This window comes from Synchiropus splendidus, chromosome 5 (assembly GCF_027744825.2).
Source record: "Synchiropus splendidus isolate RoL2022-P1 chromosome 5, RoL_Sspl_1.0, whole genome shotgun sequence".
NCBI classification, from domain to species: Eukaryota; Metazoa; Chordata; class Actinopteri; order Syngnathiformes; family Callionymidae; genus Synchiropus; species Synchiropus splendidus.
This window is the reverse complement of record NC_071338.1, coordinates 17869666-17891245: the sequence shown is the minus strand read 5'-3', so window position 1 is coordinate 17891245 and position 21580 is coordinate 17869666. Positions and strand designations below refer to the sequence as shown.

At 40.9% G+C, this 21580-nt stretch overlaps 1 protein-coding gene across 2 annotated transcripts in view; it reads right to left on the bottom strand.

Moving 5' to 3' along the window:
* The window catches only part of LOC128758729 (glypican-6-like), a 108710-nt gene that overhangs the window by 73377 nt on the left and 13753 nt on the right, over nucleotides 1–21580 (bottom strand). For both annotated transcript variants that reach the window (XM_053864998.1, XM_053864999.1), the window contains exon 2: nucleotides 6340–6498. In XM_053864998.1, coding sequence (XP_053720973.1) covers nucleotides 6340–6498 — 159 coding nt within the window. The remainder of the gene's footprint in view (nucleotides 1–6339; nucleotides 6499–21580) is intronic.

Below are 21580 nucleotides of genomic sequence, written 5' to 3'. Positions count from 1 at the left end.
GTCCAGCCACTGATGCTGAGAGAGGCGTGCTATCACATCAGCGCAGGAGAACAGACACAAGTGTGAGGGCTCGACGTGTCCAATGGGAAATTCAATGCGGCAAAAATAAATCTAAAACAAAAGCAGTCTCTGAGTACATCCAGACAAAGTGGTGAATGGTAGGGCTACATGTGACCTCATGAGGTCTTGAACTGAAGTCACTCATGGATTGCATATTAATGACCAGCTTTAATTCTGGCTCATATTTCACTCTGAGACCTGTCATCCAATATAAGTGCCCACGCTATCAGCTGATGAATAATCTAATCTCTGCCCTCGCTCTAAAGTGCTGACCACACACGTGCTTTCTTTTCTGTACACGTGTCACAGCGTTTGTCTCACTAAACTACTCCAAATGTACCTTCACTGATGTGGTCAAATTCATCTTGAAATGTTTTCAAAAACCTACGTCCAAGACTGTGTAATGGTTTATGCTGGGATGTGTTACCGTAAACATACTGAGACCGTTCGGGTACAGGGTCTTCTGTCCGGTCGGCACGGGAACCGATCGAGTGCTTTAACATGTGTTCCCACATAGTGTGCGAAGCGTGTGCACACAACTGACAGCAAGCTGCATGACAGCCAAAGCAAATCAAGAACCCAGGCTGGAAAGTCCCTAGTGGTGGCTCTGGACATTGACGCATGAAGGGTGTAGCCTTGCACACTGCGATGACATAGTTGCTGACATTTGAAGCCTCACATTTGGCTGTACCATGTGACCGGTTCAGGAAGTGGATAATGCTGTTCATTTCCAGATCCAATTCTCTATTCCACTGTTGGACTTCTTTCAGTTAGTTTAGAACCATTTTGCCTAGTAACATCTAAAATCTTAAACTGTCACTTTTGCAGTTCAGATGTTGTGCTTTTTATTTATTTACTCATTTATTTTTACAAAAAGACAAGAGAAATTACCTCACTTTCTTCCCCCCCAACATAAACATGCTTTCACTGCCTTTTATTTAGTCTATTCTCTTGGTTGAAGGCAACAGAATGATTCTTATTTATTTCTTTTGATTCAGCTTTTTTTATTCTTATGGGTAATACAAAAAACAAAAAAAAGAAAAAAAAATCATTGATCATTCATGTTGAACTTCCTCCACAAAGCCCACCTTGGCTGGTTCATCTATGAATGATAAACATTAAAAGGAAAACTGCACGATCAAGAAGAATACTGTGTCAACACGCCCTTGAATTGTGAAGAGGTATATTTTGTGTAACCTTCTTCTGATGCTCACCAGTGGGACAAAGTTAACAGAGTCCCGGCCTTGCAGAGCCATCCATCCTGAAGTACAAAAGTGACATGAGGCTGCGGTCGGTGCCAGATGATGGAGGCTGCCACGGACTCGCCACTGAAGTACTGCTGGACAAACCCCATTCCCTGCGTCCTATGGGAATTGCAGTCTTCCTGACATTCACTTAGTATAACACATGGACACCAAAACAGAGGTTATTTATTCATGAACACTTCCAGGAACTCTGCATCCACATGGTTTTAAATTTCATCAAGAAATGGCATGAGACCGTCACAAAGGTTTCATCTTTGTCATTGGGCTCAAATCAATGTGTGGTCAATGTCCTGACTGTGTGTAATTTTGGGTCATCTCCCGAGTAATGAAGGTCTCGTGTCATCACATGGGTTCCACGTCCTGTACTCTCCTTCTTAGACCTCCCATTTGTTATGCGACTCACCCCCAGTCGAGCAGTCTGTGTGGAAGCCGTGTACCTTTCATTTGGTGAGTTGACATCATTACCTTGACAATTTGTGGAAGAGTGATGTCACACTAGGGATCGTAGATGCAGGTCGTGTACATTCGAGACGAAGAGCAACTTTGCATATCAAGTCAGCAGCAACCCGCATCGTAATAATAAGACAGTGGACACCCAAGATCTTCTATAGTCATTTTTGGGAACTTGGACAAAGTGAAACAAAAAGCTTAAATGATGTCAGATTCCTTGACTGCCTTCAGCTGAACGTCTTTGTTAAACATATTCATTCTATGCATAAATTAATAATGCTATCTATTATATTATGCAGCAAGGATAATAGGAATTACAGATCAGCCCACAAACTCAGCCAGAGATGGTGGAGCTCATCCATCAGCACCATAAAAGCTGCCCAGCTCCTACTTTGCCATTTACAGTAGCACAGGGAAAGGAATGAATCAGGAAATTAAATTAATGAACAATGTAAATTGGAAACCGCCAACTTTTAAGTGTTATTGTCTTCGTTATAATGAAAAGGGTAATTAACATTCCGGTTCACGATTTCAAAATCTAACTAGGGCAAGTGTAATATAATGAGGACCTTTGAGATTTGGACTTGACGGAGCCATTTGATGTTAGCTGTATGAATTGTTGGCATTTTTACTCGGTAAGCACTTCAATGAGTGTCAAGCATTGATGTCAGCTTGACGGTGATGTCTTGGGATGCTAGCGGAGATGTTACATGCCCGTGCTTGAACTCTGGCTTTGAAGCCTCCAACTTTGAAGGACTTGATGATTTACATGAATTGTTGCCATCGCTTCAGGTGACCTCACTGGACTCGCTGGCTTATATTCACAAACCCTGCTGCTGAGCTATGACGTAATCCAAAACTATGATGTGATCGGTTTTATTAAATTGAGATCACGAAAAATTACAACGGTTAGCGCCACATGCGTGGAAGAAAGAGCCACTTAATCGGACAAAAATTTCACTTTTGCGAAGCCAGCGGCAGCCACTGGAAAAGACACAAGGGTATTAAACTTGCAGAACAAAGACCGTGGGAATTTTTGAAACCGCAGCCATCATTGACTATGAAAATGCTAGTTTTTGCGTCTTTTAATCAGAAAAAATAAAATACAACACGTTGGTGGGTTACGGAGACGCAGCCGAACGAAAGTGTTAAAAACATCATGAGAAGTAAATCTCTCTCCAATTTGCCTCATCTGGTCCATGTCTTCATTTGTCCAGCCGGATTCGCGACTTTTGTTCTGCAGGATTTCCCGTGAATAAAATATCGAAAACCACCATAATCATGTCCATCTCCTTATGTCATGTGTTTTCCACTTGTTTAAATGTTTCAACTTTGTTTTAAATCACGAGAGATTCGGAAAAAGAAATCAGTATTGCAGGCACGGCGGCTCTCACTTAGGCCAAGCAGCATTCAGCAGAAACCCAGGGGTAGTGTTTCAATGATCAATTTTGTATTTAAAAGTGGATTATTCAAAGTGAACCTATGTTTCACATTTTTTTGAGATATCGTGTTGAGTGTTGATTTTATTTGCAGTCACAGTTAGTGATGTTCAATTCCACTGATTTGTATTTTTGTATTTATAAGTAAGGGCAAAACCGATACCGATACTTATAAAATAAATTGTTTATTGTTTATTTATTTACACTGAAAAAATAAAACATTTAAATAAATTATTAAAAATAATAATTAAAAAATATAAATATAAATCGACCTCATTGATGCAAAGAACTGAACTGCATGGTTTAACCTTACGTGTTTCACCATGTTTGTTGTTTTGCCACAGTTGTTTTTCGACAGACGTAACACACGGCATCTGAAGTTGCTCCACACTCGGCTCCGCTTACGGACGGCCATTCGAGAGCACTGATCACGATGGAGTCTTGACTGTGACTGGCGGGAAGGAGCATGTTTGGGCTGCACTTACACATAACGGGCGGAAGAAAAGTAGTTCCCACCAACCGTGTGTCCAGACAGGATCTCAATAGTCTAGTTACTTTTCATCATGTTCGTGTTAGGGATATACATTACCTTGAATTACTTAATTATCGAAAGTATCGATATTTTGGTATGAGAATTGATTTTAGAGAATCAAGATCCGCTATCGGAGGTATCAATATTTCAAGATTGATCCGCACATCGCTAGCCACAGTATATGAGGCGATGTAGCTGGATGACGCTTCATCAAATGAAGTATAAACAATGGAAAAAAAATTTTCAACGAAACTCACTTTGAAAAAAATAAAGAAAGATGGTCACTGCTGCTCAAATACTATTACTACGACATCCTACTGCTACTACTACTACAACTAGAAAGCCAGGAATCCCCATAATTTGAGCCATCTCCAAACTGAAGGCTGAGCTCAACACAATACGATGTCTCAGACAGGCGGCAAACTGTTTGTCTCAAGCAGACGACACCTCCAGAAGACTGTTTGTCTCGCTAGCACCCATAAGGAACCTTCGGCAGTCATCCACAATTTCAGGTCTTATGAGACTGCCGAGAGAGCTGCCATGACTAATATTCAATGGCTTCTCTCGTGTCAGCAGCTTGTGCACTAGAATCAGAACCTCTGGGAGAACACAATGTGAAGTCTGGATTCCTCAACTGGCTTTTGGATTGTGGTGTGAGGAAGACATGGTGGGAGCCCTGAGAGTGAAAAACACATCAAATGAAGTGGCTTACTGGCTTACATTACTGAATTCAGGTATGTCTCATTTCTTTGGATTAAGCTACACAAATGGCCAGAACAATCACTAACAGAATTAGCTTGGTGAATGGAAAAAATAGTCATGTGTCATTTTAAATGAGTGCGAATACAACCTAATATAACCAAACACAAACAGCACTAGGCTGAATATGTACTTTATTAGCAACTAAAATCCATATTTTTTTAATTTATGTCATTTTTCCACAGCAACACAGCTAAACAACCTTTTCATTTTTGGAAGCGGCAGCAGAGACACAATGTCAAATGCCACAGCTGTTTTTTCTCTCCCTGTATTGGCCGGCTTATACGGTCCATAAGGAGCCTGAGAATTTGTCAAAACCACAGATTAGAGAAAATGGGCTGTTGTGGGTGCTTCATACTTGGTTTAAATCGGGATTTGAAAAGGGATTGTTGAAGTGAGTGAGTGAGGGGAACCGCAGCTCTCAGAAGCTCTACTGGGGCAGCATCAAAGAACACAGTCAACCAAAGCTGCTGCACAACCCAGACTTTAGTCAACCAACCACACACACACACACACACTAATCTCTGGCCTGTGGAGTTCATGTGAGAAGAGAGAACGATGAATCACAAACCAGAGTGTCGAGAACCGCTGTCCGGCATTAGCTTCCATTAAACTACAAGGGATTCACGTATCCAGTTCAATAACAAACATGTCTTTAAAAACTTCACATTCCATTTTCATCAATAAAGATAATTATTCTGGAAGATGCAACTTATTGTTCTGAGAAAACAAAATAGTCAATCTATTCTGGATGATCACAGACGTGTTGTGTGGAGCAGAAGGCTGTCAAGTGGCATCTGAGCCGGAAACCTTCACCAGGAAAACCAAGCCAGTGATATGCCTTGTCATACATTGAAGAGCACTTTCTCATTTCCAAACGCTGAGTCACAAAAACAGCCACAACAATGAATTCATTCAAAGTTGAAGTCCATGTCATGCCTTTCTTATCACACCTGATTAATCCCTTCAAGATTCACTCTCCCTCGCCGAAAATATCATCTTATTTTCCGGGACTCAGCAGTGAGCACTGATAGCATGGGAAACTAATAAGACAAACCTTTTGGGAGTTTTCTCCACACTGAGCTGAAAGTAATACAGTTTCTTTTTCCTTGCAGTGCATCACTTGGACTGCAATATACGTTTCAAGCTGAGAGAGAGTGGATTGCTGGGAGATTGGGCAATCAAAATGCCAAAACTTGAATCCGACTCTACAACAGTCGTGGCTTCAGGATTGCTCACAAATGCATCAAAACCCACAAGACTCAAAAGGAACCGGTCCCCTATCAAAAATTAAGTTACAGCTTTCATAATAGCCTTCTAAAAATAGCGAAATGATAAATTAATGAGAGGTTATTTAAACCCTGTAAGATGGAGAAAAGCTCGGTGAGAGACTAGTACGAAAACTGGCACTGAGCAAAGAACATTGAATTTCCTGTTTAAGGTAATTGTTACCATGTTTGTTTTTTTTATTGACTTGAGCTTTCATCGCGGTTGAATCTATATTCAAATATGACACTATTATCAAAATTGTCAAATAAAAAAATAAAAATAAAATGCTAATGAATTCAACTAAACCTTACAAGTATAGAAAGTGTTCAAAAAGCATGAAAAGTATCTTGATTTCAGATTTTTAAAGGAACTTTCCATGCTAATAAACAGAGACCCATTTTTAAACTACTTCCCCAATGCCTTATTAATGACAAAAACACAAATAATTCATCTCCGGGTTGCATTTGAGATGATGGGATACGACTCGCCAGAAAACGGATGAATGTGTCAGTCTTAAATATTAATGTGGCGGCATATTAGCAAAAACATAAATTGCCTCATTTACCGTCAAACTTTTTATGTGCTGAGACAAACGTTGTCCTCATACTGCGGCTGCTCTCCTCCACCATGTTCTCGAACTCCAATTTGCTTTGCTGGCTGAGTTTGTCCTCCATGTCGGTCGTGCAGCAGGTGTATCCCTGAGGACAGACTCGCAGGTGTTCACCTGTGGTGGGGGAGAGAAGGTATACGGTCAATATTCAAAACAGTTTTTGTCAGGGAAGAAATATGCGAGACAGATTTAATCGGTACTTTGTGACAGGCTTTCAGCTAGGAGGGTGTTTGCAAAACACGAAAACTGAACGGCTGTCCATTTTTAGTGGCGTGGACCTAGTTAAGAGCCTGATTTGTGATATTTTTTTCTTTGTGATATATATTATATAGCTTGAATTTAGGTTGTCCGGACCTTAAAAAAGGAGAGATTCTATGTACCTGTTGAGGGTAACACGCTATCATACTATTAGGTTTCTTATTAATAACCAAGCAAAAGTGGGAAGCTCTGATAAATCATTTGCACTAGTGTTTTATAATAAACGTTTCATAAGCTTGTTATACTTTCATATCACATTCAGCACCATTTTCCTCCACAAATCAGTCTCACGCGGAGGGACCACGTTTCAACTCTTTCACATGTTCACACGGCAGATGTGGTATTTCTCACGCATAAATACAACTTCCACCGAGTGACACCGCTGTATGTGAAGTGGAGCGTGCAGCCACTAGTGGCTCTGAGAGCCCCCTCATCCTTAAGAGCAATACTTTTTGTCCGACATTTCTGTTAAAGTTGTGCGTGAGAGGTCAACGTGTGCGTCTACACTGAGGACAGACACAGTGGAGTGAGAAACAGGGACGAGATGGACCTTTGCACGGCAGAGTCGCCAGCCTACATGCTGGCTAGGAGGAGAAACTGAGATAAAAGTAGCGCAGTGAAGTGTATGAAAGGAACACATTCCTCAAGGCACATTTATTTTAACTCCATCAACACGAGCAGGAAGCAAAACAACCCAATAATCCTGAGACTGTCAGGCTGCAGTGGCCTGAGGTGGACCTGAAGCGTGTCTCGCAACTAATTCATGAGTTTCATCTATTAGAGAAAGGATAAACATTTGTATAAGGCGTTTCAAGTTCTTTCATGTACAGATCCACATTGAATGTATAATCTGACTTTAATATCAGCATAACTCATACGTGAAGATTATCCAAATGATCTGTACGTGTTGCATAATTATTCAGTTATATATGACAGCGGCCGCAGCCACCATCGTCCAACTGCAACAGACCACGTCGTAAACCGGCAAAGCATCTATTGTTCACGTTTACTTATCAGCCATATTACCACAAGGACTGGAGGAGTGTTTTCAGTAAGTAAGGTAACAACCAGTTTTGTCAATTTGTTCTACTGTGACTACAGGGCTGCCAACTGCATTAGACGTGAGACTCACTCAAATGAGGCATGTCTCATGCACTCTTGCCACACTTTTCATTTCTCACACACTTCTAGCCAAAGCAATTTATAAATGCATGACATTGTGTGGTCCTCGAAACAAAGGGCACGTCCAATGAAATGTTGAGCAGACCACCACCATGAACACATGAAGTCTCACGACAAATTGTTCACAGATATTGCCAGCTCTGTCTGTGAGCATCCAGCATCCAGGGGTTAAAGACGTTATTGGCCCTTTCCATTGTACCAGTTCGACCAGTGGACGACCTGTGTCAGCTTTTCCATTTCATTTTTTCAAAGCCTGAGCCAGCCCGAGTACCCTATAGAGCTCACAAAGCCTTGTCACATTACACATCATATAGTGAACACACATTAATATGTGATGCTTCTGACACAAATGAAGTAACTCCAGCTTTTGCTGGTACATTTGTGTAGTGTTGTTTTGAGTCTTGGCAACTATTGTCTTGGTACTGTATCGAGCAGGGGTCACCAAGGGAGTAGCCACACAGGCCATTAAAAAAAAAAAAAAATAATTTTCATGTAATAACCATCTTATTATGTTTGATTTTGTCAGATTTTTCCTCATTGGCAATTATTGTGAAAAGTATTTGAGAGGAATATCATTTACCATCCATTGTTTATCGTGATTGCAGAAGTGTGTACTGAACTGATCGTAGCCTTTCGGGTCACACAGTGCCTTTGGAGTAGCTCACAGTTTGGTGACCCCTGGTATGGAACAAAACTGTCCCCTCCAAATGTTCTGAAAGGATGGTTGGGGTTAGGTGTTGATGATCTTTAGCTGCCTGGCATGATATTTGAAAGTATATATAGCACTCTGTTTGATAAACTTGGCATGCATTGCTGAAAATGTGGGAGAGGGAGTCGAGCAGAAAATAAGCTGTGAGACACTCTTAAAATTTGAAACAATCTCAAATATTATCATGAAAACTTGTCATCGTGAATATGCGTGTGTGTGCGTTTCAAAATGTGTGGCTGCATAATGCTGAGACAAACAAAAACATCTTTTTTTTTTCTCTCGACAGCTTCAATATGTCAGTTCTCAACATTTGTCAGTGTTGTGGCATAAACCAATTTCGATCAGTAAGAACAAAAGGTTCCGTTGTGGATGCCATGTCTGTTCTTCTCTTATTCACAAGAAAATAAATCCACGGAAAATTAAAAACAAAATCATGTAGTCCTCCGCGATCAGCTTTTGCAGTCAATAAACTGCCTCACTCACACCTGTGCTACTTCACCCAGCTGTCCCTCATGACTTTCCTCTCCAACACTTCCTGTCACCAGAATAAATAGACACAACAAATAAAACAACACTCCTCCACATATTCACATTAAGGAATTCATATTTGGTTATTCACCTTTCCCGCCCACTGCAGGTACCTGAGTGTACCTCGCATCAAACTACAAAATAATCTTGGAACCTAAAGAAACACTACCAAATATCTTTATCCTTACCCCAGTTCTTTTTCGGTTGTGAATTAGTAATGAGATTTAAAGTGAAAAAAAAGTGGCACCACACCATATAAGAGTGTGCTCTGGTGCTCTGGCAGCTGTGATCAATGGCAGGTCATGAAGGGGGTTACTGAACACATTATAATAACGTCAATCATCCATCGCCACAACTCACACACGAAACAGAGTGAAGTGCTGTGAAGGCGCTGACTTCCCCGCAGGTACAACTCTGTCCTTGAGCAGGCGTTGAGCCCTGACTGGCTCATGATGGGCAGCTGCACCGCCATCATTGTGTGTATATTACTGTGAAAAACTCACTCACAGGCAATAACAGGAGATTTTAATCCTGAAAGCATTTCACCAAGACTTGACCTGAGAGCGAGGTGATGGAAGCACTCATGTTCACACCTGTAGGTTTCGGGGTGTGACCTTGCTGTTGGGAGTTACTACTGCATTGTTCTCTGTGGTTGAACTTCATCAAAAGGGTTAGCATATTAAAAGTCAAATCCTCCGTTCATGCCATTCATAAGGCTTAAATATCCCAATAAACTAAACAAAAAAATAAAATAAAATAAAAGACAGATAACACTTTCTGCAGACTAGGTACATTTGCTTTGTTAACATTACTGTCACATCATGCCAGATATACTGCAATTTGGAGTAACATACCAAAACACACGTTCACGTCATGAATGCCAGTTATGGCCATGTATCATCTGTGTATGAAGCGTCTCACAGCCAACATTTTCCCAGGTTTAATGAGATGTTGCACCAAACAAATCACTGATCAACACCGACATAAACGCACATATTTAGCAAGCAGTTGTCAACCTTCCCCATGTAAACAGAGCAGTCACAACAGAAAACAAGGACTGAAGTATGTGTGCCGAGACACACGAATGAGCTACCAACAGCTCAACACAAACTAGTGACCTCTAGGCTAAAGCACGAGCCTAAAGAAATGGATCAAGGAAAAGGTCAGAACATAGATACTAGCACCTGCATTTGAAGTTGAAGTATCAATGTTTATTTTGTGCATTCATGTTTATCTCATTCGTATATATTGTATCATACTATTAGTACCATAATATTAGTTCTTCAAAGTCAAGTCAGCGATAGGGCTGCAGCATTCTGATCATTACAATGTATCATAGTCTGAACTACTATGCATGGTTGTTCAGTACTTAAGTTTTTTAGTACCATTTTTAAAAAATAGTGACTTTGGTGTGTGATTTTGTGTGTGGAAAAAAAAGAAAATGGAGAAAAATCAGTATCGGCCTGTTGAGACTTTCAAAGCTCAGCAATCGTGCACCTGTAATTATCATGACAATATTTTTACAATGTCACATTGACCAATAATGAAAGCATAATTGGTTTTGTTAAAATACTTTTTCCAAACGGTCAATATTGTGAGAACCTGGTCTGAAAGACACTTACAAAGCACTTTAAAGCATTTAGAGTCACCAATTAACTAGTTGAAAAATTTCTCTGGGAGGTAACCAGAGTCCCAAGGGGGACACATTCACACACTTGGGAAGAGAACTCCACACAGAAATACCTGTGTTCGCCTGAGGCCAGTGCCGCCTCAGCCCGAGCCTCCTGTGTATTGTCGATGTAGAACTGGCCACTGTGTCATAGTGCTTTGGAACAACAAGTGAAAAAAGAGGAATAAAGAGTAGCAGATCTGTTTTTGCTCGACTGAAGCTGAGGATATATTCACCCGTGAAAGGATGATTTAACTCCATATGTTCACAATATTTTCCAGCACAATAAATCCACACATGAATTGATGGACAAATCTGTCCAATAATCACTCGACAGCATATTTAAGCGTTTTGTCTTGAGCTTCCAGTAAAGATTGGAATTTGATATTTCCCCACTCTAGGGATGAACAAACACATATAGAGTGAGGGAAAAGGCATTTATCTGGGTGGGACTTTGGCTCTCTCGACCATGTCTTTCCTGTTCGAGCTGACCGCTGCGCACCCAAGAAAGAATTTACAACCGTGCTGTCAATACACTTCACGCTTGCTAACCCACAGTTGTGTTGAGACCGCCCAGCTCAGTTAAAGTTGTCAGACTTCACAGCAACAGTATAAATACAAATAAAGACCAGTGAGAGCCAAATATACCCTCAGACGCCTTGATAAAAAGCAAACCTGTGAAGCAAATTAACAGCTGAGGCGTGTGCTTTGTGAGTAGCGTTAATAATATGTTCCCCTGACCTTTGATGAAGACTATCATTTTGGGTATTAGTACCAACTAATTTCATGCTGTCTTGGTCAGATTGCCAGTCCAGCGAAAATTAAAGAAAGCGCTACAAATAAGAATGCGCTCGGCTGCATGCAGAAAACAGAGGCGCAATGAATACAAATGTGAAATACTCCCACTTACTATTCATCCTTGCTATGTGATGGTTGAGGGTAAAGGTGGGAGTGAGTGGGAGGTAAGAGGAGCAGTGTAAATTAACAGTGAACAATTCTCTGATTTGTTTTGGGTCGAGGAAAAAAAGAAGACTTTCTGAGTCACTGACAATGTGAGGCTGTGCTTTTTTCTTCCCCATATCGGATGTCAGGGTCGGGTTAGGGTAAGCAAAGAGGCCTATACTTGTCTATCCTTGGGATCCTCCTCCACTCATTGCAGACCAACACTGGGGGGATCACAAAGAGACAGACACTCTTCCAAGCACGTCTTGTTGTATAAACCCTTCTCACTGTTTCTGTCATTAAAATAGGTGGTGTGTGTGGTTTTCTTTCATTGGTTAGTATTCTAAACTCGCATACAGTGAGGGACAGAAGGAATCAGAAGTGACCGGCAAATGGAGAATAGCAATGAGGAGCAACACACCATCCTCATTACAGTTGATACATCACTGACTGGCAATCTTTGCTCTGGGCTTTCGTCATTTGTGAACAAGACCAGGAGATACTCCATTGAATTAAATGGCTACGGTGAACAGGGGGCTTGGCGATGTGGCAAAAAAGATGCCTATTTATTCATTTTTTCATATTGTTTGATCTCAGTTCTTCTTTTTTGGATATCAATGGCCGATTTAATACATCTATAATGCAAACAATAGAATACAGACTTGACAGTTTAAAGCCGAGGTGGGCAATTCCATTTCCTAAAGGGCCACATTGGAAACTGTAACGGTTGTGAGGGGCCATCATCAAAAGAAAGACAGCGATGAATACAAAACATGATGGGAAAATATGCAAAATATATACTCAAGTAACAAGGACCAGACGTTCAAGATAAAAAGGCAATTTATTTCAAAATAGATTTTCAATATTCCTCCAATGTATTTTGATGAGCAAGAAAAACACACAAAAATGAACAAGAGCATGCAATATTTACTGCTGAAGTGTTGGTGGTCACTAAAAGAGAGAAAAAAAACAGTTTTAGCATGATGTCCAAAGGGCCACTAAAATACAGGCATCGGGCCACATATGGCCCCTGGGCCGCACTTTGTCCAGGTCTGGTTTAATTTATACAAGTAAACAACAAATCAAATAAAATGTTTATATGTCAATATGAAGACCAACACAGCCTCACTCCCGTGATGTCATGCATTGAAGTTGGGAAAGTTGCCTTTTGCATCCTATATTGACGAAAAAGGCTGCCTTCAGTGAGGTTGAGATTAGGCAAGGCATGGGATGGTGCTCCATCCATTCTACATTTAGCGATGGAGCGTTTCCCCGTGCACCCACCCTTGCGCATTCCTGCACCCCTGCAGGTGGTGCTCCTCACGCTCCACAATGCATGATCCACACCTACAACTGGAACTACAGCGGTTTTCGAACGTCCCGGAATTCGAACAAATCGGAGTTCGAACAAAAAATTGGAGATTATTTTGCTTCTGATTTCGAACGAAAATCCAAAACTCGAACGCCCCCGAAGAAAGCCGGAAAACATCACGTGCGCGGACCGACCAGCTGACCCCCGACGCGTTTTGTTATTGTGTATAACGCAACCTCTGTATGCAGACGTGCCCCGTCTGCCGACTGTTTTTTCTTCATATTGAGGTGTAAAACCTTTCCTGTCTCCACACTGGACCGTGGTAGAGTGTCACAGGGGAGGTGCTCGCTCTCCACACCTCCGAGGCTGGAGCGCGCACTCCAGGGTTTGACGTCCTCTTATCGGCTGGAGTTCAGACAGGGATGAGGCGAGTCTCGGTGGTGCACATTCAGAGCTGGACATGCACCGGGCACCTCTTCACTTATGACGTCACTCACTCGGCAACCCCTCCCACATGCAGCGACCACACACATAGACGAACTGCGCACTCTGCATTCACTCCTACAAAAGCCTATTTTAAGGCTTAGAACACTTTATTTCTTTTTTCATTAATTGTGATGGGAAAAATCGATTCAGATTTCGAACAAATCGCTTCTGGAACGGCCATCTGGAACGGATTGTGGTCGAGAACCGAGGTACCACTGTATATGGATGTGATACATGTTTTTTTCCTCTCTCCCCGCCGTGCATGATGTGTCATGGGCCCACGAGGGATGCTCCATGCGGCCCCGCGTGGAACGCTACGGAAGGAAAACGTTCTTTTAGTCGATTGAAACACCCACACATTACATTCTACGCGGAAGGCTGCCTTTTTTGTCAGTACATGATGTAAAAGTCCACTTTAACAATGTCGATGTAGTATGCCATGGGAGTGAGGATGGGCTGAAGAACAAGCTCCATTCAAGAAGTGTAGAAAAATATAACCGACCACAATCTCCACTTGCCACACTCAGATCAAATCACAGGACTTCATACAGTGTCAGAACCGGTTAGCCTGGTGGCTAATGCATCACAAAGACTGCACAATCCTACTTAAAGTAAGTCGCCAGAAACACCAACAAACAGCCTGTTTGCTATATTGTTTGAATACATTTACACAATATTCAGAGCTCACCACTCATACAACAGATTCTACAAACTATACTTTGAACTTCCACATTTCCCAGTCTTCGCCGTCATCATTTAGATTCAGAACATGGTGACCACTGGTGGTCAGGCAGGAGAGGTGCATCCAAGTGCTGGCAAGAGTTTAATCGAGAAACAGGGTGACTGATGGCTGATGTTTGAGATGGACCAACCATAAATAAATCATGACCATATAAGAACGTCTTCAGGACCACTAATGTCCGTTGAGGTGCCATTTGATGCAAAGATTTTGCAGCAACAGCTTAAAACAAGAAGGGAATCTATCAATGTTGTCCATTATTTCAGCATAGCGTGTGGACGACATAAAAGACATAACACACCCTTATTCACCCTTGTACACTTCTGTTGTGAGAGGGGACGATTAACAAGTAGAGCAGGCAATGATTAATGCGTGAAGCTTGGGTGGTTGACTTCGAAAATGGCAGCAGATGAAGAGGGACAGTCGACAGTTGGCACAGAAGCAGAGCTAGCATCTGCTAGAATTCTCAGCCAAATCAGAGCTACGACAACATCTCTCATTGGTGATGAAGTTGTTCACACTTTTCCAAGCAGCTGAAGTGGGTCACCATGTTTGGTGTCGGGAAACTTCAGAGTGACAGTCGGGCATCAGTGTTTCCAATGTGCGATGAATTGTGAAATTGCTAGAGTTGCTGCCTGTTTACATGTGCTGGCCAACTGTCCAAGGTGCCACAGGTCTGATGCAGCTGGGACCAACCCAGGGCTACCAGAAGTAACTTCAAGTTTTCAACAACTACAAAAAACAAAACATAAAATATATAAATCACTCAAGAGACCAAAACATTACTATTGAGGAATCCATATTTTGCTTCGCAATTTTCTGCATGAATTTGGACACTGATCAATAGTCAAGTATATAGATCATAGTCAACCACACATGAGAATTAAGAATGAGATGTCATGCCAACACACATTAAACCAAGAGAGTAGGAAGCCTATTAAACATGAAACAATGCTTTCATTTCATTAAAGTGACTTTTGGAACCTGTATTCATGTTGATTTCTATATGTATTTGATACTTAGTATTATTTTTGTGGGGTCACGTTTAGAGCAGCTAATGTCTAAAAAGCTATTTTTAAGCAACTTTAGCCTAAGGTTTAATATGCGTGTATTAAGAAAAAAAGTTGACGTCATCGTACACTTCCTTCATAACGCCTGGTGGTTCAATGGGAGTGACGTATCTTTGAAGTTTATGGCTCGGTGCCACAAATGTGTTCTTAGTGGGTCATTAAATAGCTTGGAGAAGATCATAAAAATTGGACCGTGAAAGCAGATGCTCTTGACTCAGAACAGATCTGACACCAGAGAGCGGATAATAATGGATCATTTAACTATATTTGAATGTTTACAACCAATAATAAAGTGTCAATAAAATTTGAATGCGTTTTATTTTAACGCTCAAAGACCTTGAGTACTTGAATCTATGTTGATCTTCTGTTTCTGCAGCAAAAAAAAAGAACTTCACTATTATTTAAAAAATGTAAAACCAGATTACTTAAAAAAAATAAAACAATAAATCCTTTTTAAAAACACACAATGACCATCCTACTAAAGAACAAAACAGAATCAGTGCCCTTCTGTGTTTCACTGTGAGGTGCTGCATCAGTTGACACATTATGTTGATAACAGTGCACCTCTGCGACACATTTGGCATTAGAATGACAAACTCACACACAACTGTACACAATAAATGAATACATCCAGCATGTCAGAATAATGAAAGCTTTCCAAAGATAGTGTGCCTGTTCTACAGCAGCATTAAAGAAATGGTGAGTGATGTCTTCCTAATTGGCATATCAAGCTGTCTGAAAGTAAAAGCCTTGATAGACAGAAACACATGAAAGAGCCTTCGGTGCTGTCTCAGCATTGCTGTGTTAACATGTTTGAACTGACTCGGGATGAATCCAGTGAGACCAGAGTCACACCGTGGCTGTTAATCAGCATGAAACATTTTCAGTGATGTGTCATGTAACAGTCATGTAGTTGAACATGTGTTGAGCTGAAGCTGCAGCTGTGAACAAGGAAACAAGCTCAAAAAACTGTGATGCCAACCAGTGTGGCTCAATGAATATGACGACGTACGAAAGGGAGATTCACATTCGGACGTAACTTTTATTGTAAATGTCCAATCCAAAAAAAGAATTTTGTGAGGGGTATCGTGTGTATCCTACATCTGCTTGCTGTGAAATATTTTGAGCCAACTCCCTGCTGTCATTGCAACCCATTTTGAACCATTGGTGTTACTTGTCCTTTTTACCCCAAACTCAGCAGACAAAATGTGTGTGTTTTCCCTACCTCAACCTGCTGATGCAGAGCTGGTGGTGATGCCTATATTTGGGAATGCTATTGAATGTGCGCGACTTCAGCATGATCGACAAAAACTTGAAAAAGCTCCTTGAATATTTTAAGAATTTAAATAGATTCTAGCCTTGGTTCTAGTATTTTAGAGATTTGCATGGCAGTAATTGTCCTGACTGTATTATAGCAAAGCATCTGGCGTGAGAATCATGACAAACATACATCTGGCAATGTAATCTTATTAATGTTATAACATTTATCTAAAATAATCACTAAACTGGCGTCCAGAGTTGCTTCTGATAATATTAAATATAGCATGAAGAAGTTATTTTTGGTGAAATATTATTCTTCAAAACCAATACTCCAGTGGTTTTGCTTACTTTTAATGGAGTAGTTTTTGATAGGACATCTTTGATTTAAGTATAAAGTTCAGTACTCCACTAATATAACTCTTGTTTCAATAAAATTGATTTGTAAAGTTATATAAAGTCATATATAAACAGACAAGAACACAATCTAGACCACAGCACTGTTGACTTACTTGTTGATTTTAGCAGAGCTACGCTCAATAAGCGAGAGAGTGCAGTGTTGAGTGGATCACATTTATTACCATTGATCCAGCAGATCTTTACCTCAGTCTCTTTCATAACCGCCTGTGGAATATTGCCTCTCCACTCTGAGTACTGAGGTTCTTAAGCTCAAATGTGCAAAACTCTGAGCCGGGCAGCTGAAGAAAAGGTAATTTCTCTCGACATTCCATTTTAACAACTTCGTTTTCCAGGAAATAGACTTCCAACGATAAACATTCCTCCCTCAGTTACCTATGTATTAGACATTTATGCCTTGCTGGGCAACCTTTCAGTTTATTTGAGAGTGCCATGATTTAAATGTCACCTGTTCACCTAAATGTACAGTTTGTCAGCATAAGACATGTTTATATAGATGACATAGTTATGGGGTTTTATGTTTGCTGACAAATCATTTTCTGAAAAAAAAAAAAAAAACACTCTCACTACACACAATATTGACTCCACTTGCAGATTTGTGGCCAGCAGACCTCTCGCAGAATCTCAACTCAGCCCTTCAGATCAGACATGTTTCAGCATCAACCATTTACCGTCTACTAACTGGCAACTTTACTGAAGTTTCCCTTTTTAATCCTGTGTGATCACAAGTGGACGTTTGTGCGATCAAATCACTTGCAAAGGCTCGAATGATGTGCTTCGATAACACATAGCCTTAACTGTCAGTGGAACTTCGCTAATAGACCCGACTCGAGTATGCGACTTGGACTCAAGTCACTGAAGTCTGGACTCGAGGGCAAATAACTTGAGACTCCACGCTTGATTCGGGACTTGTGTCACGCAAAGTTTGTCTTCAGGCGAATAACAGCGAGTGGCCACATCTGTGGTTATTGTATCGAAGAGGCTGGACCGACCTGGAAACATCCAGATCCAATCACGTATCAGAGCGCAATGTTAGCATCAGCACCGTACTGTAGAAGATGGAGTCACTTGTCAGCTGATACGCAACTGAAAACTATGATGTTGCTGCAAAACAATAACGGCAGACGTGCAGAGTGTGGAGTGCTACACGCGTAACACTGTAAATATAAACACAAAATATTATGCTCCTCTTCCATTTATAATGAGCTGCAAACAAACACAGATGTGAAGACCTCACTCTATAATGAAGGTGCGCCTGCTTTCTGTTTGTTTGTTTTCATTAGCAAGTTAGATATGTTTTCGAGTACACTAAAAAAAAAGGTAACACTTTAGAGTGAGGAACACATGGGTGAAATCACAAATCTATTCTTATTATTGTATTGTTATTGTTAATTACTTGTCGACATGCAAATAAGTAATTCATTTAGGGTAAAAAATGTTCCATCTGACCAAAGAATTGAGACTTGACTTTGTCTTCCAATATATGAAGTGAGCATCTGTGCTACGATCACTATGGACACATGCAAAAACGAAAAAACAAGGCGTGCCTGTGCTTTCTCTACTGAAACTCATACGAGGCTCGAGGCAAGTTTGGATAAGAAAAGCCAACTGCTTCTACCCAGTGAAAGGTTAAAACATCTATCATCCTGATAGCAGCTTAGCGGCTTAGCCCTCCTTTGATTCAGGCCTGCCCTTTCTTTGTTTGGGTTTCACCACAGAAAGGGACTTTTGTTCACCGTTCAAATATAGTTCAATCATTTAGTCTCAGAGGATGAAAACCTGATGAGTGATTGACTGCTCAGATGGCGTCTGCAGTTATTCTTGTTGCCAAGATAGTATTGATGAATCTAAAAATAGTCCCTTTTCTTCTTGCCTTAGCTGCAGTGCAATTATTCTGTTTCTAAAATACAAAAAAACAGATAACCTGCCTTGGGTACAAGTCATCTTTGTAAGGTTGCATGCATGTATACCCACGATGCACCATCTACAAAGTGTCTGCATCCATTCATCCATCCATCCACCCATCCATCCTTCCATCCATCCATCCTTCCATCCATCCATCATCCTTCCATCCACCCATCCATCCATCCACCCATCCATCCAACCATCCATCCATCCAGTCATCCTTCCATCCATCCATCCATCCATCCATCCATCCTTCCATCCATCTATCCATCCATCCACCCATCTATCCTTCCATCCACCCATCCATCCATCCATCCATCCTTCCATCATCCATCCTTCCATCCACCCATCCATCCATCCATTCTTCCATCCATCCTTCCATCCACCCATCCATCCATCCATCCATCCATCCTTCCATCATCCATCCTTCCATCCACCCATCCATCAATCTATCCATCCATTCATTCATCCATCCACCCATCCATCCTTCCACCCATCTATCCTTCCATCCACCCATCCATCCATCCATCCATCCATCCTTCCATCATCCATCCTTCCATCCACCCATCCATCCATCCATTCTTCCATCCATCCTTCCATCCACCCATCCATCCATCCATCCATCCATCCTTCCATCATCCATCCTTCCATCCACCCATCCATCAATCTATCCATCCATTCATTCATCCATCCACCCATCCATCCTTCCACCCATCTATCCTTCCATCCACCCATCCATCCATCCATCCATCCTTCCATCATCCATCCTTCCATCCACCCATCCATCCATCCATCCTTCCATCCACCCATCCATCCATCCATCCATCCATCCTTCCATCATCCATCCTTCCATCCACCCATCCATCAATCTATCCATCCATTCATTCATCCATCCACCCATCCATCCTTCCATCCATCCATCCATCCATCCATCCATTATGGGGGGAGCAGTCCAAGTCTCCTCAGGTGACAAAAGTAACAGTGGAAATACGCATAAATATATTGGGAGCTTTCCTTCTCAATAGAGTATCTGAATTAATTATGATGCCAGTCACTGGCATCATAATTGTCATGTGACTTTTGTCAATGCGATATTTATTTTTGCACTCACTATTTAAAAAGACTGTATCTTAGAAAAGAAAATAAATAAAACTCTTGATCCCTAAGTTTGGAATGGGGATAAATTGACACATCTAGTTTTTATGTTACGATGTCACCACATCCTTTACCGATATTCATGAGATCCACTGGTAACACTCGTCTTCATCTCTCAAGCTACTGCGCTATTAAGTAGCTCCAACCTCCATAGCCTCCCTGTACCACAGGGACCATTTTCAAACTCAACTGACTCCAAAACGTTCATATAAACCGGCCCACACATGCTGCTTAGATTTAAGTTACAGATGTCAAGTAAAGTAGTAACTACATCAGGCCTCACTTTTTCAGCTGAGCCTGTTTCAATACACCAACGGACTTTACACCAGTGAGAAAGTAAAGGGAATCATACTGTATTTAAGCTTAGTTTGGGTGTAGGAAAGGAGCGAAATGGACTTGAAACAATACCGAAAGTTGCTCGACACAGTTTTTCTGACATTTGATTTTTTTTTTGTGAAGTTTGCAAAGTAAAAGTAAAACTAATTAGTGTGTTTATTGACATCTGTCTACAAGTTGAAGAGGGGGGAGTACATCAAGCCTGATTGATCTTACTGCTGCTTTGCCATCTGGATCTGCTCCTCAACACCCAAATCACCTACTTCAAGCCATTTCCACTGAGGCTTGAGACCCAATTTGAACCTGTCCAAAAAAGATGACACGAGAATTCCCAGCATTGAACTGGCCATATGTCACCACACATGGTGATGTGCTCTGGGATTTTTGTAACTTTAAGCAAGTTCCGTGAGTTTGATGAACCCGGGCTTGGTCCGGCATAATCCACTCTATTTACAGCAGTTATCCTATAAAAAAAATCCAATAAAGTAATGTCGACTGAGATGTTTTCAATATGTGCTTTTACCATATTTATTTCATGTGCCATGGCCACATTTTTATGGTGATCAATAGTATTCCTAGGCTAAGAGAACAGCTTGGCAGAGGTCTGCACTTTTTGTGTGCTGTGTGCGTTGTTTTGTATTGTACTATGAAGACAAAAACATTTCAAATTCATGATGCTTATGCATCATACATCCTGCACTGGTAATAAAGCGTGGTTCATATGAGTATAGAAATCTGTACCTCAGTCTCTGCTCTGTACAGTAATTCAAACCCAGAATTCACCACGTCAGTGTTACATATGTTGCTGTATAGAGCCATTACAGACCTCTCACTATTTCAATGGCTACCAACAGCTTGAAAGAAATTATTCTGCCAATGTGAAAAAAGTTAAGATGAAAATTTTAATTACAATAATTTTCTGTGCTCTAAATGAAAATATAAATAAATAAAATAATATAAATAATTTAAAAAATGGTAAACTAATACTCAATAAATCAATATATAATACTATATATATAACCTCAGGCCTGACACAGTACATTCAAAACAGCCTTTCTTCATACATTGAGTTGCAGGAAAAGAAAAAAAAAGAAAACATACCTGACAATTCAAGGTTAGATGGTATATTGAAACTGAAACTGAATGGTTAGAATGTAATTTCTCCAGGGTACGACTACACTTTAAACTCTTCACTTAGTTGGTTTGCAGCTTGCAAATGCAACAAAAATTG